Source organism: Pezoporus wallicus, unplaced genomic scaffold (assembly GCF_028554395.1).
Source record: "Pezoporus wallicus isolate ANWC-B61680 ecotype Strahan unplaced genomic scaffold, APGP_CSIRO_Pwel_v1 contig_8705, whole genome shotgun sequence".
NCBI lineage: Eukaryota > Metazoa > Chordata > Aves > Psittaciformes > Psittacidae > Pezoporus > Pezoporus wallicus.
The window spans coordinates 183,032-204,734 of record NW_026638439.1 but is presented as its reverse complement, the minus strand read 5'-3'; the positions used below and the strand labels follow the sequence as shown (position 1 = coordinate 204,734).

Sequence of the window (21,703 nt, the reverse complement as noted above, 5' to 3'; positions counted from 1 at the left end):
GAGCTACACGTTACTGTAGAAGACAGCACAGGAGGAATCAGGACTGTGTCTGTCTGTGCTGCTAGAGGTATGAGCTCTCGGTGTTGATGGTGATCCCATTTGGGGCCTGTTACCAAAAACTTCCCAGGCTCCTGAGCACCACAGGCTTGTCATCTGCTGGGGAATACCAACAAACCAAAGGAGAGTATCCAGCAGGTTAATGCAGAGCCATGTCCAGGGGCTGTTGGCTGGCTCACTGCATGGAAGTGGTCCACGTGTAGCAGTGCTGGGGCTGGTGTTGCTGTTACTTAGGAGACCATCACCACCAGCAGCCACAGCAACCACAGTGGGCAGTAAATCCCTCCCTCCCACTCTTACTGGTATCCCATTTCTTCATTTTGCTTCAGCCTTGGCAGAGATTTGTTCCAGATCGGTGGACTGTGGCAATTAGCCAGGAAGAGGCAGACCAAACAAAAGGAAAGGCATAAGGAACCCCTGGGCATCACTAGACTCATTTGTAATATATGGAATACAAATAAAAAGTGACAACTAAAATGGGAGTTTTCTGTTGACTCTGGGAGGAGTAATTATTTCTTTTTTATCCCTTATTTAGGGGCTCATGGTGCAATCCATCTCTCCAGTGTCATTCGAGGTCAATAGTGAGGTTTAGAGGTCTAAGAGAAGTAAAAAACTGAAAGATGAAGTAGGTGAAGTGTTCACTTTCTCCACTGATGGTAGTGAGAACTACGGGGCCTGGGCTGCTGAAACTCAGGCTAATGCTACATCACAGCTGTTATTTGCTTATCTCATAGCTCTTTGCAAAAGGAAAGAAGAGGTATTAAAGGCTTTGGTTAAAGATATAGAGTAGAAATGCCAGTCTGGAGCCCTGACACCAGTCCAGGAGCTCTGATTTTTGGTTTATGGTTAAAAAATGCTACCCAGCTGTGCCCACAGATGCTAGACATAAGGATGATACTGTCCAAGTACATAATGCGTGTGTTTATTATTCCCTAAACTGACATCTCTTTCTTTGGGAATAAGTTCTCTTCAGTGTGCATGCGGCGTCCCTGCCAATGTCCTTCTCAATGCAGTGTCTAGACATGCAGGTAGTTCCCTTCCTCCAACACTTGCTCTTATGATTGGAATTTTAATTCTCCAGGATTTTTTAGCTATAAAAACATTGATGTTCTCTACCCTCTTTTGCCTAATACAGACAACTCTTTGTTAGTACTCAGCACAGTGTCAGCGTGATTCACCACTTAAGGAAGAGCTGATGTACCAAATGTATCTAAAGCATCTGTACAGCAGCCAAATGGAAACAGGTACAGTGCAAGAAAGCAATTTTAACTGTGATCTCACATACACAATGAATTAGGTGTCAGGATTCCCATCTTCTCGGGTGCATCTGTGCAAGGGATGTGTGCTTCCACAGTGAGCAGGGAATAAGTTCTGCTCTGAGATTGCTGCTGGCTTTCAGATGACCAGAACTGGCTCTAACTTCAACTTCTTGCAAGACTAACCCATCTCTCAGCTTGCCTTGTTTAATACCTGCTCTACCTGATGTTGCCAAGTGCCCTCACCATTGTATTTAAATATCAACTTGCCTGCTGGGACTTCAGGAAGGAATTTCATGCTAGCAACACAGAAGGTAAGTCTGGTCCTGAAGAAGCCCATCTAAGTTTGTAGCCACTTCATATAGGCATGTGGCACCTCTGCTCAATCAGCTGGGCACTTGCTATGGGAACACTACTGCAGAAAAGGATTTAGGGTCAAGGCAGCACAGACATGGGTATGCCTCTGCAGAAATAACAACTACCACACTGTATCAGTAGTCATGCAAAGCCATGCATCATTTTGGATGGCCATTTTCTCATGAAGAAGACTTTGACCACAACCAGTGCTAGCCAAGAGTAACCTTTTGTGTAAATGTGCTTTTTAAGAAATGTGTTATTTTGACAGGCCAAGAACCCAAGCCATGACTTTGAAAGCACATGTGGATTTCATTGAGATCTTTTCAGTACTCTAAGCTACGTTTTAGATTTTACTTGAATCCAGGAATTGCTGAGCCAAGTGTACGTTTTGGAGAACTGTGCCCTTTTCCTGCTGAGAGGAGTGAAAAGCATCTTAATAGTTGGTAGAAATGACTCGTGTTGTTAATAACTAACAGGAAAACCTGACACCACCTGCTCCTTTTTGTCTATCCATAGAAATTTGGATCATTTGCCTCCCATGAATGGATAATACAGAACTCATCAGCTTGTCACATGGCATTATTTTGAACAAGAAGCCAGCCCGAGCCTTTACTTTGGTCAAAAAGCCTCAACGTTTATGGGATTTCATAACAATTCACTTTGAAAATGTGCTATTTAATACTTTTGGCTAAATGTGAAATTTCCCTCTGAAAAATGAAAGAAAGAAACCAACTTGTTTGTCAAAGTTCCATTTTGGCAGTGTCCATCTTTGGTCAGCCAGGGGCAACATCTCAACACGAGCTTTAGTTACCACCTCAAATTCAGTGCAGTAGGTCTGAAATTCCCTAAATGTAACACATCAGGCTATGATCACACTTGCATCTGTGCTGCCAGATGTTTTGCTGCTGAGTTTGACTGGACTGGAAATAGGCAAAAAACAAAACAGAATTGGATTGGGAACTGATTTCTTTGTTGGGTGTTATGAAAGTGGAAAAGGGATATTTTACATATATATATATGTATATAAAAGCCAAACATAAAATCATGAAATCCAGGCTGAATGCTCAGCTAATCAGTTGATTTTGCATTTTCAGTATGTCTTGCAAGAAAATAACGGCTGGGGTTTGGGAGGGGAGTTTTATTATTCTGAGACTCCTCCCCTTCTTGGCAGTCCTTCTGAGAACTGCTTACTTCATACACAAGTCCACATGCACACAAAAATGAACCAAAGATAAAGGCAGCCTCAGCCAAAGCAGTAGGAAAAAGTGCCCAAACAGCAAAGAGAAGCAGTTAAATGCTTTTCAGTGAGGACTGGAAGGGAATGGAGCGGGCCTTCCCATGTGGGAGGCTATGGCCAAGGCTAAGGTGGGTTTTACAGTAGAAAGAATGCTTTGCATTTTGTTGTTAGTCTGAAATTGTTTTACAACACTTTACACCAATGTATTGATCTCCACAGGGCTGGCTTTAAGCAAAATCCAAGATGCAATACTTTCACGAGCAAGAGAGGGGAAAAAATCAAGTGTGCAGACAGGAAACATCTATTTTTCCCCAGAAACGAAGGTTTTCTGGTAAAATGACAGATTGGAAAAAAGAATATATGCTCCTTGGGTGTTTCACAGGGAACAAGGCAGGGTAGCAAATCTCTCCTCTGCCTCCTAGAAAATGGGCAAATGCTTGTGCTATGCCTTGTGGGCATGACAAAGGTTTGGCACAGAAATCTGTGCCATGCCAGAGCATGGAATGGTAGAAGCTTCTAGTCTTGGTGTGCGCAGTGTCAGCACTGTCTAACAGTTGTTCCTTTTTATGTTATCACTTCTGATGACTTCAAAATGATGGCTTTTAACATCTTGTGCTATCCTGTGATGGCTTAACAACCTGATGGCCCAACATACACGGTGCAGTTGAGATGTACAGCCAAAGGGCTTAGGCCTAGGACAATTTGCTTTTCAACATGCAACGCTACAGCATTCACAGTGTAAGTCTCTGTAACACTGCTAGAAGAGGTTATGAATAAACTAAATGTATAAACACACACATACATGCTATAATTTCTAATTATCCACTTCACGGGCAATTTGGTACAATACATGGAGAGCAGGTGCCCCATTCTTCTCTGTTCCTAGGGACTATCATGTCTAATTTTATTAGGATGAGATTTTTGCTCTGAAGTATTTCAGATGAAACTAAAAAACAGATGGGGAAGGAAGATGCACATGGCCAGCATTAAAACCACACTGTCTGTGCTGAAATATTTGATGCAAGGAAAACTAACAAGCACAAGAACACTTTGGGACAGCAGGGGCTCAGTGAAATGCAGACAGGTTAGCAAATACAGGCAGGGGTGAGTGACTCGGGAAAAAAACTTTCCTGAGCTTAACAGGATTATATATATATATATATATATATATATAAAACTGAATTTTGAGTTAAGCTCTGAGGTCCAGAGCTTTAGGAAATGGCCCTCTCTGCACAAAGGAGTTTGCTTGTGACGCTACCAAAGTGATTGCTGCTTGGTTTTATGTGCCTGAGGCTCACCAGCGCCGCTGCTGAGATCCTCCTCAGGGCTAAACCTGCCCGACTTCCATGAGTTTGAGAAGTGATGAGCTGGTGTAAGTAGATTTGCCCATGCGAATGTTCCCACCAATGCACCCCAAAGCACTCAGTCGTTGGAACTGATGAGCAAAAGCTTTGTGAGTCTTTAGCAGGAGGCATTCCAGTGAGGCTGCAACAGGAGTTTTTCAGTGATTACCAAGCACATAAACCTCTTTCATCAGCCATTTGCCATTTGCCATCACATTTCCCCCTCCTGCTGAGCCTACAGCCTGTCTCTCCATTGCAATCCCGGCTGCCTCAGGAGGTTGAGGGCAATAACCACTGTACCCCTCAGCATCACCACCTCCCTCAGATCTTATGTGGTCTGTTTTCAGGAACTGTAAAAACTGAAGCATCTATCAAATCCAAAATTAATGAAAAATTTATCTTGTTGATCTGATCATATCCTAAAAACAAGTTCTGCCTGTGTGATAAGATTAGATACAGGGATTTCGGAAGTCATGGTCCCTTGATACCTTCTTATACATTGAGACATTGCTCCAGGAGATGTTAAGTTCCTGCTTTCTGCATAGAATTTAAGAAATAAAATGTGCAGCACTTGGAGTTGTTCCCTGAGGAGCCAGAGGAGTGGAATGAGGGAAGTAAAGAGAAATTAGTGCACTTACAAGAATTGTGCCCAGGTATGGCTCTGCCACAGAGGTCCTATGGGCCAGACAGGAGAGGGTGCCCAAGTCCATTTTGCCCAGAAAAAAAAGGGATGTTTCTGTCCGTTGTATGGTGCATCAAAGGGAGGATGAGGAGGTTTGAATCCCACTCCCATGGCTGGCTGCAAAACCCAGTGTGGTCAAGTGCTGCATGCCTTCACAATCAGTGCAGAGGGAAGAGCACCATCTCTGCAGAGTTCCTCACGGACAGTGAGGGTGAGACATGAAAATATTGCTAATTGAAACCATTTGCTGATTTACTTTTCCCCTGAGCTACATGGAAATAACTTTCCAAAGCGATAGCCCAAGCTGCTGCTTTTGCACTGCTCTGGTTTAGCAATTACAGCACAGAAGCAAGCAATCGTAGCACGATTCAGCACAGGCCTTTCATCTAGCAGCAGAGCTAATTACTTAGCATCTGCTTGTGGGTTATGTTACAAGTTGGGTGCCTCACAGATCGATTCCTGATGGAGGGGTGTGCACCCTGACGAATGTCAGCTTACAGGTGCCCACTGAGATTCTCTGGTTTTCCAAATGTGGCCCTATCACCTCTTAAAACTGTGCCTTGTACGCTTAAGCAAGGTTCCTTATCCATTGTTACACAGTGAAAACCAGATTTCCTAGGTCAGAACACAGGAAATACTTTCAGCTGAGGTACCTTACCCCATTCTAAAGAGAAGAGAGACTTATGAATCACTGAGTTTATTATATTGAAAGAATGTGACTTTTTTATTGTCAGTGATATTTTAAGTCAGATCAGAAAGTCTGTAAATGTCTTGTTCACACTGAAAGAGAATGAGACTTCATCATCCAGCCACCCACGATGACCTGGAGATTGAGATGTAATATTACTGCCTCTTCAAATTCAATTGAATTGTCATTATGCCCAAAAGATCCTCCAATTTAGTAAATATAATGCAGTTGTCTTAAAAACCTTGACAGAAAATGCCCTCATTTTTCCAATTGTGGAGCATTTTCAATCAACATCTAAATTAACAATTCTTTTACCATTACGATCCAGCAATTCAAGAGATCCTGAAATCCTATGCCAGATATTAAGGCTTGAGCCCATCTCCAATATTAAAACTTTCCACTTTTGCCTTCCATTTTAGTAATAGTCTGCTTCAAATATACAGATCTATTTGTGTTTGCTCCTGTTTCCTATTTGCTGTATCTTCTTTCTGCTCTTTATTTTGGCATTATTAACAAGAAATGTCTTCATCCAGATAGCAAGTAGAGGCTTTGACCTCTAGCTGCAGGTTTTCAGATGCAGAAATAAAGAACTCAAGTTCTCATAATCAAGTATTTTATCCCCAGTTACAAGAAAGTCTTATCAAGTGACTTCTATATCTCATTTTCTTTGCAATTTGTGATCCTGGATGTGATTATTATACTTGCTTGGGTATTATATTAACACAGAGCATCAAGTTATTTTAAATGAGCTCTCTGCACATCCAGTGGGACAACAGCAGGACCTGCCGACAGAAAGGAACTCTCTGGAACTGTGTCCTGCTTCCTCCAGGTGTCTTAACAAATAGCACCATTTTGCACCCCTCTGCTAAGGCTCTTATAGATTACATCACTCCATAAGGCAGCCCTTGGAGTTAAGGGATGCATCTCCTGCCTATGACTAACACAGAGGGAATACAGATGAAGTGGCAGCCCTGGATGAAGTCAGGAGACACCAGAGACTCTTGTGCATTCAGGTAACCTGCAAAACTTGAGGAAATGTTTGCACACATCAACCAACAAATAAAAGCACCCCCAGTGTTTTCCAGATTGTTGTCAGAAACTTGTATCTTCATTTCAAGCAGATAATATAATCCCTAGACCATGAGGTGAGCATCTTCACAGCGCTCCTTCACAAGGGCTGAGAGGTTTCTACCTGTCTGCAGTGCAGCGGGACCTGCCAACTGGGCTCACTTTAGCATCTGCAAACAAAAAATCAATTGCTGCATCCCAGCTGAGGGGAATTGGCCAAGTGCAAAATGAGAACAAAACAAAAAGCCTGCAAAGCTGAAGGCTGATGCATCCCATGTACCAGCTGTATTTCCTGTGCTATTACAGCCAGACCCAGCTCCTGGTCAGATTCGCCACAAATCACCACTTTATGTTTTCTGTAACCACAGAGAGTCAAGAAACATCTAATTTACTTCTGAGTGAGCCTCAGTGACGCTGTGAAGGAACACAGGGATGTTAGCCTTTGAGGCTCTGGGTATGCCAAGTGTCACAGGGGTTTCACCATGGGTAGATGACACCGATGCAAAGAGCAGCTACTCCAGATTGCTCAAGTGCCTGTGCAGCACTAAAAAGCTTTGCAGAGCCTGAATAGTCCTTTGCAAAACCTGGCCTTGGACAGCACCTCCCATCCCTTGCTTTCCAGCAGGACCCCTGCCATTGCATCTCTCACCTCCTGCCTAAAGCCTGAGCAGGTTGTCCAGGGCTCTGTCCACTTGGGTTTTGAATATCCTCAAGGACAGAGACTCCAATAATGCAATAATTTCTGAAAACCACTTTAAAGCAAGGAGCAGAAACAGTGTTTACCCAAGGCAGGGGTGCCATGCAAATTAGCCACGCTTTGTTCAGCCCGGAGAAGAGAAGGCTCTGGGGAGACCTTAGAGCAGCTGTCAGTGCCTAAGGGGCTGGCAAGAAATCTGAAGAGGGACTTCAGACAAGGGCCTGTAGGGACAGGACAAGGGGAACGGCTTTAACCTGCCAGAGGGCAGAGATGAGCTCTTAGGCAGAAGTTCTTCCCTGTGAGGGTGCTGAGGTGCTGGCACAGGGTGCCCAGAGAAGCTGTGGCTGCCCCATCCCTGGCAGTGTTCAAGGCCAGGTTGGACACAGGGGCTTGGAGCAGCCTGCTGTAGTGGAACGGGTCCCTGCCCATGGCAAGGGTTTGGACCTGGATGAGCTTTAAGGTTACTTCCAACCTAAATCATTCTATGATTCTGTTTTCCAGGACTGACCCATGGGCCTTAACTTTTATATTAATCATCTACAGGTCAGTAACAGGGGAAAACTAAAAGCAATTATGCACTCAGGGATTGATCGGAGAAGCCAGTATTCATTGGCCAGGCTGTGCAAAAGCCGTCTGCAACCACATGCTTTAAGAGTAAATCATGCTATTAGCACACAAGGATGCTAAATTATTGTCTCTGTGGGACTGAACTACAGTAATTCCTTTTCTCCTCTCTTTGAGGTGAGCAGCTTTTCAAGATTAATAGAGCCATTTAACACAGAGCTTCTCTACTCATATATATATTGTCATACAGCTGTCTGTAATGAGGTACGCAGGAGTATTTGTACAGCTCCTTCTGTTTACCCCTTTCTATTAAAGGAATTAAGATAAGTAAGCGTCCAAGACTTGACCTGCTGAAAACCATACCCATCTCTGGTCCAAAAGCATCATCAACATGACTGTACTGTAGTAGCACAGAAAAAACACTAACCACTGCCCTGATAGGATAAAGGTAAAGGGCATATCAGGCAAGGGCTACATCGCACACCTTTATGGGGAGAGGTGATCAGTGGGCACAGGAGCATCACAAACCTGTTGCATGACTGAAGGTACCCATGCTATGGCAAGGACAGCACGTTGAGTAAGGGAGGGGAAACCACACACAGCAACTCAGAACCACAAAAGGAAAACTGCTGACATGAGGGAGAACGACAAAAGGCAACATAAAGGCTTAACTGGGACTCTATTAACCATTCAGTTCTCTAACAAGCACTCTGGGGTGCACTAAAACCAGCCAAGAGTTAGAAAAGCATCTGTTGCCAGTCATGTTGTGGTAGGCAAGGCAGCGATGTTCCCTGCCTTGAGCTGACTCAGGGCCCCTGCCATGGTAGCACTTCTGAGACATCAGAGCCCGAGTGTCTACTAAAAGGCAGCACCCAACAATTGTGACCCAAATTCATACAGAGACTCTAAGCCTAGGATTTAATTTTGCAGGTGCTCAACTAACTGGATGGAAATTTAATTCCAGGAGCAATTTAGATGTCTATCAAATGGCATATGCAAGACAGGAGTGGAGGTTTTGAAAACAGCCAGAGCCAGGCAATGATAATGCAAACAATCATATGAAGATTCAGCTGTGGGCACCAACTCTTAATGAGGTCCATAATGAACTTGTATGAATAAGAACTGGGATGTTTCTGCCTGTCATGGAAGAGAAACATTCAGAAAAGGAAAGTTTGAAGCAGTCTTCTCAGCAGAAATGGAGTGTATATATATATATATATATATATACACAAACTCAAGATACCATATTCACTACAAATTTCTGAGATGCAATAAACCATACACCATGGAATTCCTGAAATCATAAATTCCTGTTGCAATTAAAATGCTAACATCATCTGCATTTCTTCTATGTCCCTGGATGCACCAGTGTGATGGACCACTTCCAGTATGTTTCTTCCCACCTGTCCCATGCCTTGTCTGCTGCAAATCAAATTATTCCTACCTTTGCTTCCCATCTGCTCCTACGTGCACGTACAGCACGTACTCAGGTTTTCGTGATGCCGGCAGTAACATGTCTGATGCTGGGGCACTTAGTTGGAAATGGTAAGTGAAGTCAGTAGCGATTATCAAACAGAGGCAGGGTGGAAGTGCAGAGAGGATTAGAGTTTTTTCTAGTGAATTTTAATGGACTTTAATCAGCCACTCCATGTTGATTACCATAAACCTTTTGAGTTTACGTTCCACATGCAAGTATGCATGACGGTGATTGATACGGGGTTTAACTCACCTAATTTAATTCCTCTACAGTAATCAAGTCAGCTGTCTCTAAAGCAATCAGAACGACCTGTGTGGGGAGATGAGAAGAGCTTGGCACAGCCTGAGGCTCTCCCAGCCTTTCTCCTGCCCCTGGTCCCTGCTTGTCCGTGACCATAACCAGAAACACCATTGGTGACAGCTAGTCACAAAGAGGAGCTATAAGAAAAGCATGATGCAGGCTACCAAAGGAGTGATTGTTCTTTGTGTACGGATTATGATCATCTTTACTCCATGGGAACCCAGGAAGATCAGTAGGAAGTTTGTAGAGAGAACAATCCACCAATGCAACCTACAAAATACACTCAAAAAATACTGGTACAGTAATATTTGGAAGGCTCTGTCATCTGTCACCAATCATAAAGGTACCTGCCCTAAATCAGGTGCATTTCTACTCACTTGGTCGCTAGCCAGGCTATGTGTAGAAACCAGAATGCTGTACCCAACAGTTACATGTGACAAATTACTATGAATTTTAAAAATGGAAACAAACACATCAAATATGTTAAAGTCATTTTCATTTTGCCAGCTCCTAAATGGATTCATTTTCTGTTACAAATGATATAATAGGAAACCCTTTTTTGATTTGTTTGCTGGAAAACATGCCCCAGCTAAATAAGAATGCTGTATTACTTGTGAGTAAAAAAAAAAAAACACATTTAAAAATGTGTTGATAAAAAATAGGGACATATTCAGTAAAACAATGCAGAAATTATGGGAATAATGGCAATTTCAAAGATTCTTTGATGCAAGTTTCACTTGGGAAAAAACAGAGGGTAATTTTTCAATAAAATTGGATCCACAAAACCATGCTGATCACCTCTAATCATCAGCATAACTATTCTCTAAGGCATCACCCAGCTATCCTAAAGGAGAACTCCATGTCAATAAGGGAGGAAGGAGCACAGCACAAATAGGCAAGATTCAGCTCTTCCCTTAGTTCCTAAGATCCCAATCTTGACAGATTTATGCCACCATTTTTCTGACTGTGTCGTTATGCCCAGCATGAATCAAGAAGATGCAAACCTAAGCATAAATGTAAATCATACCAGCAAGCTGAGCGCAAGATCCATCGTTTGGGTTCAGATAGCCAGCACACATAACCTTCCAGCCCAGAAGGCAGCTTTGGGCTTATATTCTGGACTGGTCCAGCCCTGTCCCACATGAGTTTTCTCGTTCTCCCTTCACCTCTATTCTGAGGCATGTGAAGCATTGAACTGATGCCTGTTTTCCCCTAAATCAAGTGCTTAAATGGGACTAAACTGAGGCCATTCCTATGCAGGAGGAAACTTGAAGCTAAGCAAAAGAGGCAGAAGGTGGCTCCAGACACACCAAGACCAGAGTGGACATCCCTCATAGTGGTTTCTTCTTGTTTTCCTAAACATTTTACGACGTTAGCAACAAAAATCCTAGGGAAGATGTATTCTCTTTCTGCAGCACTCCAATGCATACCTTTCTTTGAGCCAAACCAGCAGTTCCTGGGGAAGGGTTATTATCACTTGATTCTGTGGTTATAATATATTCCACTTTTGCTCTGAAACTGCCCTTAGGATTCAAGCACTTTTGAATGTCAGTAGGAAAAAGGGATACAGTCTACTGAAGGCTATTTGAATAACTACAGGAGCATTTCTGAGCCAGAGGTTCAGCATAGTTTTCATGCCAGTTCCTAATAAGAAAGAATCTAGCACTGGGGAAAGATATGTTATAATCTAACATACCGACCAATTTTGTGGAAACATGTGCCTGAATACCAACTAGCCACCAAATAAATATTAATACTAGCTCAGTTCTCTCCTAACACAAAGGACACAAGTGCTGGAAGCTGAGGTTCATGGGTTTATCTTCACAGGGAATCGCAGTTCCTGAAAGCCCTGAAATCTGGCACCTACGTGCAGCCTGTCTGCCTTTCTGACAGCTCTGTTCAGATTCTGCTCCCCTAAAAAGCACCAATTTATTTCATTTTTCTTTTCATTGCTCTGTCACTTCCAAAAGTTCGAAGGAATTGGAGCGTTGTGCGTGCGGGGGGAGCTGATGGATTGACAGCAACGTCTTGTACTAATAATCCCCTGAGCAAACCAGCCTCCGGGGGAAAAACATCTAAACTAACACACTTGGCAAGATTAGAAAGAGATTAAAAACATGCAAAGCATTTCCATATGATTGCTTTCCCCCCCATCTTTCCTCCAGGGGAAGGTAACTCCTACGCTCTGCTCCAAAAATAGGGCACTTCCATGAACTCCACTGTGGACTTTGATGGGTTACCTCTTGATGTTTGTGTCCCTGCTCAGAGCAGGAAAGTTGGACAAGTACATCTCTGGAGGGAACTCCAGCATTAACCTGACTCAAACTGAACAGAGACCTTTCCCTTACACACCACATCTGCTTATCAAAATATGTTTTGAAGGCTTTCCAACAGGCTTGCACATACATTGTGCTCGCACAATGTAAGCTTGCACATACATTGACCACTTCCACAGCTTGCTCAGGTTTCCCTGGACTGCTGCCATAGGCATCTGCACCCCGGTCCACTTCCTTGACTGTGAACAAAGGCACTGGGTTGCACATTATTTATTTTAATTATCACTTCATAGTGTTGAGTGTTACTCAATGGTAAGAATACAAATAAAAAGAATTTCTCTGTGACACTACAGACTACATCAGGACTCCCAGCTCTAGAGACTGCATGGACCTCAGAGTGTAAGATTGCTTTCTTCAGCACAGAAATATAACCAAACCTCCAAGGTAGTCAAATGATGGTGCAGAAAACACACAAATGAAGAAACATTTTCTTAATGAAGTAGTAAATTTGTTTGAAGACAGACCTTAAGTAATTTCTCCTGAAGATCAGTACGTTTCTACCCACTTGGTAAAACTACATTATGCCTCTCATGGGAAATTGTATTAATAGAGTCAGACCGTGGGGAAGGAGCTACCAGATCCTGTCAGGCTCAGCCAACGCGGTGGCACTGTTTGCCACCACAAGAGGTGATGTTCACATGTTGTCAGTGCCTGCACATCACCCATCAGGCCATTAAATTCAAACAGTAAAACAAACCTAAACCAAAGTGCAGCAGATCTGTTGGCAGCACTTATAGCATTAGTTCTTGGAGAAACCAAGGCAAAAGCCTGTGCATATGCCAGGGAAGGGGCAGGAGGTCTGTGGCCCAGACCCTGCTCCTACTCCTGCCAACAGAGAGGTCAGCAAAGGAGAATGGAAGAAAATGGGGTCTCAGGGCCACTTGTGCCTGTTAGACAGCCATGTCCCCATCTTCCCCCATCCTTAGGTGGAGGGTAGGCGCAGGATGGAGCTGGCTGTGTCTGCTGCATGGCCAGGGCGTCTCCATCCTCATGGACAGGGAAGCACGTCCACTCTGATAACCAAGGGAAAACCTCTGTATGGGTGCCTGGTGTTTCTTTGCAGCTCTCCATTTGCTTTCTTTTCTGGTTTTTCTTTTCTTTTTTTCTTTTTTACCCGAAAGAGTAATTTTTATTTTTAGCTTTTCTTTCACACAAAAAGTTGCTTTTTCTTTCTAAACACATTTGTTGCAAACAGTTGCCAACACCTTAGCTTTTTCTCTGTGTGTTTATGAGTGATGGAGTGTTTTTTCTCCTGGTTTTCTCCTCTTATTCTTCTCTTTAAAACCTTAGTGAAACTTCCACAATGCTTTTACACCACTGAAGCCCAGGGCTTGAGGCAGGGCAACAGCTAATTTCCATCTCAAACTGGGGATTCAAATAGTGTCCTCTCTTGACAAACAAATGGTGGATCCTTACATGCCCTTTTCTCTGTGCAGAGAGGAACAGATCCTGAGACCTGGTGCTGGTCTAGTATTTAAGAACTGGTGGAGCCTCAGCTCTGGAAAAAACTCCTTCCCAATGTTGGGAGAGCAGGTGATAAGGGATTTGAAGCCAGAACTCTTGCCCTTGAAACACCCCTGCATGAAACCTGCCACCTCCACTCCACCACCTGATGGTGCCTTTCAAAAGCATCAATGTGCATTCAAAGACAAAAACACCTACCCCAATGAAATCAGTACCAGAGATGTGCTCTGCTACTCAGAGGTGCTGGGGAGACTGACCCCTCTCAGCAAGGAGCCCCCAAAAAGCAATAAACTCTCTTCCTCACCCATGTTTCAAGTACCCATGCACACATCAGATGATAATCAGACACTTTGACCTTTCCTGTGCAGTGCTCCTTATCTCTCTAAGCAAATCACTGAGAAAACCACAGAGCAGTTCCTATTTCACTCATCAGACAGGGGCAAAAAGCCCCCCCGTGACACACAGAGCTGCTGACTGAGTTTATATATAAGCTGATAAAGAAAAAAATAACCTCTGTACCATAAGAGCTAGATGAAGCATATGTACATGAGTGCTCTGAGTGTGCACAAAGCCAAATCACCACCTGCCAGGACAGCCACACACTGCCACCCAGCAGGCAGGATGCCTCTTGATATAAACTGCCTGCTTTAAATAGGCTTTGAACAAAAGCTCTAGTGCATTTCTGAAGGCTAAATGTATAAGTAAGCCATTTGAAGCTAAAAAACACAGTTCAACAATGAAGCCTTGCTTTTCTCCTGCTCTTAGTGCTTTGGTTCACAACCACTTTCAAAACTTTGCTATTTCCACCGTCTCCAGGTTTGAGCTATAAAATTATTCCTGATGTCTTGAGAAAACTGATTTTGTTACACGGGAAAATGTGTGCTGGTGAAAAAGAGGTCCCTCCATAGAAATAGGTAACAGTAAGGGCACCCAAACAGTATTGCTCACTCCTGCCTGCTGGCAAGTTCATACACTTGAATACGGGTTACAGGGATGTCTCACCGCCCAAGGACAGCCTTACAACCATGATCTAGGCCATGAACCTCTCCAATGTTCACATCTACACTAGCAGCTATGATAGGACTTCAGTGCTGGATGTGCAGACTACAAACAAAGAGAAGTCACCTGCAAGGATTTCACCGTGTTGCAACAACCACCATTGAGTGCAACATGAAAATGTCTTTGTCAACAAAAGAAGATTTAATAAGGCAACCAGAATTGTTCTCCTTCTACTAATAATAGCCTCAGCACTGTCAGAGATGGCTTTCAGCACATAAATCAAAAAGGCACTTGAAACCCTTGTTGGGACTCATCAGATGGCATTCAGATGTCCCTAGTGCACATGCCTCCATCTGAGCCACTTTTCCAGACTTCTTTTATACCAAATGAAGAAATATTGGCATTTTTGAAGCATCATGAAGAAGTATTGGCACTTTTGAAGCATGATGCATCTGAGGCTGATGTTTAAAGCAGACCCCTTGAATTTCAACCTAGAAGTGGCTGGCCTGGCCAGCCCTTCCATGAGAGGCAAGCTGTTATGTCAGCAATGCCATGGTCTGCAGTGGTGGGGGAGAGTTGGATCTGTTACCATGTGAAATTGCACACAGAGACTCAAATGCTTTCTTTGCAGCTCCAGCAAGGCTAATTTGCCATCATCACATTAGCTCCTCTGCAGGGATAAGAGAAAACTCACATACTGGGAGAAATTGCATTAGGTTTATCTACTGGACTTCATAAAGAAAAATCCCTGTCTAAGCAAAATCATCTTAGCAACAAGCCAGGCGCTACTAAAGGCAGTGCAGCTCGACACGGCTCCTTGTCCCCTGCCTTCCCTCCTACACCATCACCCAACACAGCTTCTCCATACTCTGCCCTGTGCCACTGAGGTTCCTAGACATTTTCTCCTTCATTTCACTCTATTAAACCACTAATTGATTGACCAGATCAAGAAAGCCCAGATCTCTCCCCCGGGACGCTGTTGCATTTGTAGTGGCAACTGATTACGGATGGGCAGTTTTGCACAGCAAATCACTGTAGCATCAGCAGCCATGCTGGGAACATGAAACCCTGTGTTCCATCCCAGCCATGTCCCTCTGCTCTCCTGTGCTCACACCCCGCTCCGAGCCGCCTTCACCTCCCTAAGCCCCCTTCCCAGACAGTACCAGATGCAATACCATGCACGTGGATGTGGTCCTTGCTCCATTTTCCTGCATCCAGGGAGCAAAACACTGTTTGGTGCATGCTGCTGAGCCTGCTGGATGAGGAGCACTGGGGATTCTGCTGTCTCTGGCCTCTCCTTGGCTATCCCTCCTTCCTTGCACAGGGGTGTGACAGGATCTAGCTTTAGCTATACCCACTCATCCACCAAAGATCATAAAACCAGTGTACTCCTTCCCTTAGCTAAAGGTATACGGGAAACTGGAGAGGGGAAAAGGCTTTTCGAAGCACAGAACACATGAGCAGCTGCTGACCTGCTTTGTTTGCAGGACCTGCCTCCCCAGTCCTATGTCTTTCCCCCCCAAAAAACCATAGACATCTCTATAGTGAAAAATGAGCTCCATGAGCAGCATCTCCCCAGCCCGAAGCACTGCATTGGTATTCTAGTCTTCCCACACCTGCAAAGCAGCCTTATTTATCCCAAACCAACCAGCCTGCTGCTGAACACCAATGAATTACACCAGATGATACCTGATGTGATGAATGGGCACCATGTCCGAGTAGATGACTCAATGCCACCCCCTTGTGCAGGACAAAGCTTCCAGATACCCTTGCACAAGCAACACATAGGCTGAAATGGTGTTCTGTGCAGCTTCCGTGTGCAGACAGCAAAAAGAAAAGGAAAACCAATAAAAACAGGCAACGTTTTGCTTCTCAAATGATCATCACGCAAAGTATTGACTTTTCCAAATAATCTCATCAGTGTTGCTAGGCACAGAATTTATCCTGCAGCCGATGCAGATGCTGTTGTTTCACCATTCAAACTTGTTCTGACTTCAGAAAGCATTTTAGCCAAGACAGAGTGGTTTATTTTAATTAAAAGCCTATAAGCCAAGATTATTATTTCTTCTGTTGCTTACCCCCAGGGTCTGGAGATCCTCTACAACACATCCTCTGCCAACAATTTAACACTTGTGCCTGAAGGTCTCTGCAGTTAGAAACAATCTGGGCAAAAACTGTAAATGAATATGAAATCCCAGTTTCTCCTCTCTTTTCATCCCTCTCACTGGCTCAGAATAGCAGGACACAGTGGACAGATTTGAAGCCTGTTCGCCAAAAAAAGGAGCTAATATTTACCAGTAGCAATGTTTGTCTTTTCTGTAATGCTCTTGATCTAAATTGCTCTCCAGTCCTGAATGCCATGTGTTGGAAATGCATCAAAACTCACTTATACAAAGCACAGCTCTCATCGCTTAACTGGAATCAGACTCCTGTTCCCTGAGGTCTGGAAAAACAAATTCTCATGCCTTAAAATTGATCAAGTGGCATCTCCATGACCATGAAACAGCTACTGCATCATTGCAAAACCATTGATGGACACACTGGAGAAGACCAGCTTGAGAACAGTAAGTGTGAGCACAAGCAGGAGCAACTCGGAGAAGGCAGGAAGAGGAAGAGAGTGATGGGTGGCCACTCTTTAAGAAGTACAGAGGGAAAATGATGGAGATGGAAGTGGGAAGAAACCCTGTGAGGGATCTGGTAGGTCCAGCACCCCTGCACAGGCCTCTTCCCACTGGTTTCCAAAAGAGGGTTCAATAGATACTCCCAAAATCTCACCTATATAATAAACGCAGACCCTTTGGAAGCAGTCAAAGGGGATGCTTGAATCATTGCTGAAAGCATATCATGGCATGTCTGCCCCAAACCAGACACAATGGGGTCTCATTGGGTGCTGCCAGCCTTCAAACTACTCCTGACAATTCTCCTGTACACTGAGGACTGGCTAATGCTTACCAGGCAGCTGTGATTTAAGAAAAAATATTCAAGACAGCTTAAGACTCTCTTAAACATTTAAGACATTTAAAGATATCTGTGCACAGGTACATGTTACTTCCACTTGCATGCGTTTGGCAGGAGGATGATAAAACCATTTGGAAATAGAGCAAGAGGCATCCAGGGGTGTTCTCCACAAAACTGCTTGGTGTGTGCTGCATCCCACTTGGGAAAGAGACTCTGTGAGATGGAACAGAGTCCATGTTTCCTCAGCTCTCCTGATATTGATGGTCTATATTGACTTGGCTTAAAATAGTATTTGCAGGATGATTTTTCCCTCCTCTTAAATACTTCCCAACCCGGCTGAGAGACCACAGAGGGCCATTCTAACTGGAGCAGAACTGATCGCTGCTGCTACCTGAGAAAGAAACACACACACATATGACCCAATTTAAAGGCCACATGGGAAATCAAGGAGGGAAAATACATCTGAGAGACCCTCCACATCTCCACTCCCTACCAATGCTCAGGTCTCAGCTGAATCCTGCTTTTCTCAGGCTGACCACTGCTCTTTAGGCCACACGTATGATAGGACTGGTGTACCCTTTCTCTATTATTCCAAGCCTGACTCTTCCATACTTTATCCCTCTCTTTCTTCTCTATTCTTCTGTTTCTACCCCTTCCCCATCTACTGCAGCCCCACTGCTGTTGTAAGATCCTTTCCTTCTGCAGCTTTTGTCATCTAGAACTGCCTTCCTGTACCCCACCAACTCACAGCTTCATCTGCAAATGCATCTCCAGGCCCTCACTTGTTCCTTTGAATTCCACCCTCCTTCTGCTCTTGCTTATTATTTAACTCTGTCACTGCATTATTTAAAGTGTTATTAGGGCACGCTTGGAACAGAATCTGCACAAAGTGCCACAGTATCGTAAAAGCTGGACCCTCCGCACAAATACCCCAAGAGACAAAACAGTGACATTTGAAGAGAAGCTGTTTGGATGGAAGAGGGAACTTTCTGGATGCCAACATGGATTCCCTCTCCCCTTGGCACTGGTATAAGAGCCTCTTCAAGATGCCTTTTGCTGCCTGTAGCGTTGGGGTGAGGTTTCATGGTAGCATTGCCCAGCCAGCTGACACCAGAGTCTCTTCTTATCCCACCCTCACTGTCCTTGTCACCTAGCACGGGTCACATCCACAGGCTTGTGGCACTACCCCATCCTTAAAATCATTCCCTGGGGATGGCTGCAGGGGTGAAGTGCTCTATCAGCAGCTCAGACTCACCCCTCGCCCTGCCATTCCCATCCAACAAATGTGAAAATTGCATGTCAAAGGGATATGGAAACACAGCCAAGCTCCGGTTCCAAAAAGGGCTTTGTTTCAATGCAGACATAATCCCACTGGAGATAATGCAGATGCATAAATGCTTTGCTTAAGGACAAGGTGACTTATGGCCCTGCAGATGGCTTCAGTAAAGCCAGGTAGGAATGGGCAAAGGAGGGAACCTGTTTCCTGAATGACACTTCCATATGTGAGGTTTTTCTTGCTTTTTCTTTGGGAATAAGCAGCAAAATTATTGTATTCTTCATGAGCTCTCCTACCCCAGGAGAACTGAAATCTGAGATTAAATCTTCTCTTCAAGGGCTTTGAAATCCAGGAAAGTGCTATGTAAAGAGTTGTATTTTTACCCTTACAAGTAAAAGACCATAAACATTTTTCCTGAGGCCCTGGAGCACTTGTTCAGTTCAGCCAAAGCTTTGCTGCCTGCAGATAACCCCCAGGGCTGTCTCTTCCCATCATGAGGCTGCTTTCCTGAAGCCTCTGCCCTCTTTTCACTCATCCCACTGCAGCCTTAGGGGCACAAGGGCCATTGTCCCCACCACATGAAAGAGCATGATGAAAGCTCAGACCCAGCATCCTGCTGCTCTAAAACCAGAGCACACATCCTCCCTGCCTTGCTTCCTCTGAGCAAAGCCACCACAGGCATTTACAAAGGCTGAAGGGTCACTAAATGGTGGCAAGTTAACCTGTGAGCTGAATTTTAGGGAGGGCTCCAGACTTGTCTGCTTCTCTATCAGAGAATTCAGCCTGTGAATATGATCTTCCCAGTGGGTATTTCTGCTTCTTAAATAGCTCCAGCAAGGCCAGTTCCACCGGGGGGTCTGGAAAGCACCAATGGCTCAGTGGGACAGTGATGGTGCTTCCTCTTCTCCCCATTGCTCACGTGCTGGGATGAGGCTTGCAAGGTGCAATGAAGGCAATGAAACATTCATGACTACCACGTTCCTGCCCCTCATGGTGTATGTTTAGCTCTCATGTCCACACAGATATGTTACAAATCACTGCAGCTTCATCAATGCCAAACTCTTGCTCTGACAACCTAATGCTAGAATCCAGACCAGGATTTCAATTTCTATCACGTCAGGAGGCCAGGAACAAGTTTTTAAAAGACTTTTACAAAACTCCACCCAATTCAGTCTGGACAGTGGTGGAGGGTAGTAAAAGGAGACAGAAACGCTTACATCCAGGTTTCACTCTTCTGACTTACATAAACTTGGTAACAGCTAAAGTTTATTAGCAAGCAGAGGCTGTTGGATGATCAGTGAAATGAGCAGTGATCTCACAGGAAGCCACATATCTAATCCATTGGCAAGAACCATGCAGCACTGTGTTCTGGGAGGTTTTTATTCCCTACCATAAGAGCCTGGACTGTCCCTGCTTTTCCAGGAAGGTTTAATGCTATTTAAAATCACACTGTGCAACAGACATAAGGCAGCTCCCACTGCTAGACCTGCCTCCCCTCTGATGCCTGAAGACAGCAGGACCAAACCACCTCAGGGTAACATCATGGGTAAAACTTGCACTGGAACCCAGAGTGGTCTTGCAGAGCATATTGTGAGATAGACCCCAGTAGCCTTTACACAACCGTTCACGCTCAGCAAAACATCTCATGCTTCTCAACAGATCAATTCTGGAAACTATTGATAGTTGGCTGAAATTGCATTTAAAAATAATCACTTACCTGCCAGAATATGCTGTCTATTGTATTTCCCAGAAAGCCATCTCTGCCTTCCGATGACACCAGCTTAGGTCCCAGAATAGTCATAAATTCATCAAAATCAACCTGGCCATCCCCTGGAATGAAAGAAAAAGATCAATGTTTTCACTGAAGTACCACTTAGTGCCATTGCCCAACATGCTGCTCTGGATCTGATGCACATCATGGACCCACACATGCACTATGGCACCTCATAAACAACTTCATGGCGCCTACAGACCCAGATTCATTGATATCCCAATGAATGGCCCCTCTTGTGGTATATCCAGACCTGAAGACAGGACCCAAACAGAGATGATGAACAACAGATCATTCCTCAGCGCTGGAGCTTGTAGGCAAGTCACTTCTCAGAAAACCCATTCTTGGCAGGAGGACAGCAGCCATTAGCATGGCCAAGGCTCTTCCTTTCTACAGAACTGCCAGACAGACAGGTCTCTGCAAAGCTTTTACAGGGCCAACCCCGCTCTTTAGAGCAAGGGAGCACACACAGAGGGAAGAACCAGACTAATCCAGAAGGCATTTCATTTCAGCTTTCCATCAGCATCTGTCTCTTAGAAGCCCTGTGCACTCAGCATGTAGAGCAGGCAGTGTAGACACAGCTTCAGCACCATTAGCAGGAAGAGGAGACTGCTCCTGCTGTTAATGAACTGAGCCTATGCAGCCCCAAGCCCCTGCAGTATATTGTATATTTTGTAAATGAGGCACGTGGCTGTTTGAAGTATATCTGAGCCTTGTGTCAAATGTTACTTTCCCCTCAGAGAACTTCTGCGATGCTTACTGAAAATGGCAAAAAAAAAAAAAAAAGAAGAAGGGAAAATCATGCCTGTTGAAGGCTCTTAAAAATTCCTGCTCCTCTGAGCAGGGTAGTTCAATGTCTGTATCTCTCCTTTGTCTATCAGTCCATAGATGTATCGTCCTACATATTATTAGGCCGATTGATATGGGTGGCTATATTGTCTGGGAGCGGAATCAGCAACTGTAAGACTTTCAAATTGTCTTTTGCTCAAATTCATCTGGAACTGACTGCATCCACCTCTCCATGTAGTTTCTGTTGCTAAATTATTAGGGGTAAAAGAAGTGCCTAAAGCCATCAGGCTAAAGCAGATCAATGCAAGGACTACTATGAAAATGTCACTATTGACTGCAGTACCTGCAGCCGCCCTGCATGATAGCTTCACCACGTGCACTGCA

The 21,703-nt window shown here is 44.3% G+C and overlaps 1 protein-coding gene across 3 annotated transcripts in view; it reads right to left on the bottom strand.

The window, feature by feature from the left end:
- CALN1 (calneuron 1) overlaps positions 1-21,703 on the bottom strand; it is a 133,067-nt gene that overhangs the window by 26,697 nt on the left and 84,667 nt on the right. For all 3 annotated transcript variants that reach the window (XM_057410689.1, XM_057410690.1, XM_057410691.1), the window contains one exon: positions 20,477-20,589. In XM_057410689.1, coding sequence (XP_057266672.1) covers positions 20,477-20,589 — 113 coding nt within the window. The remainder of the gene's footprint in view (positions 1-20,476; positions 20,590-21,703) is intronic.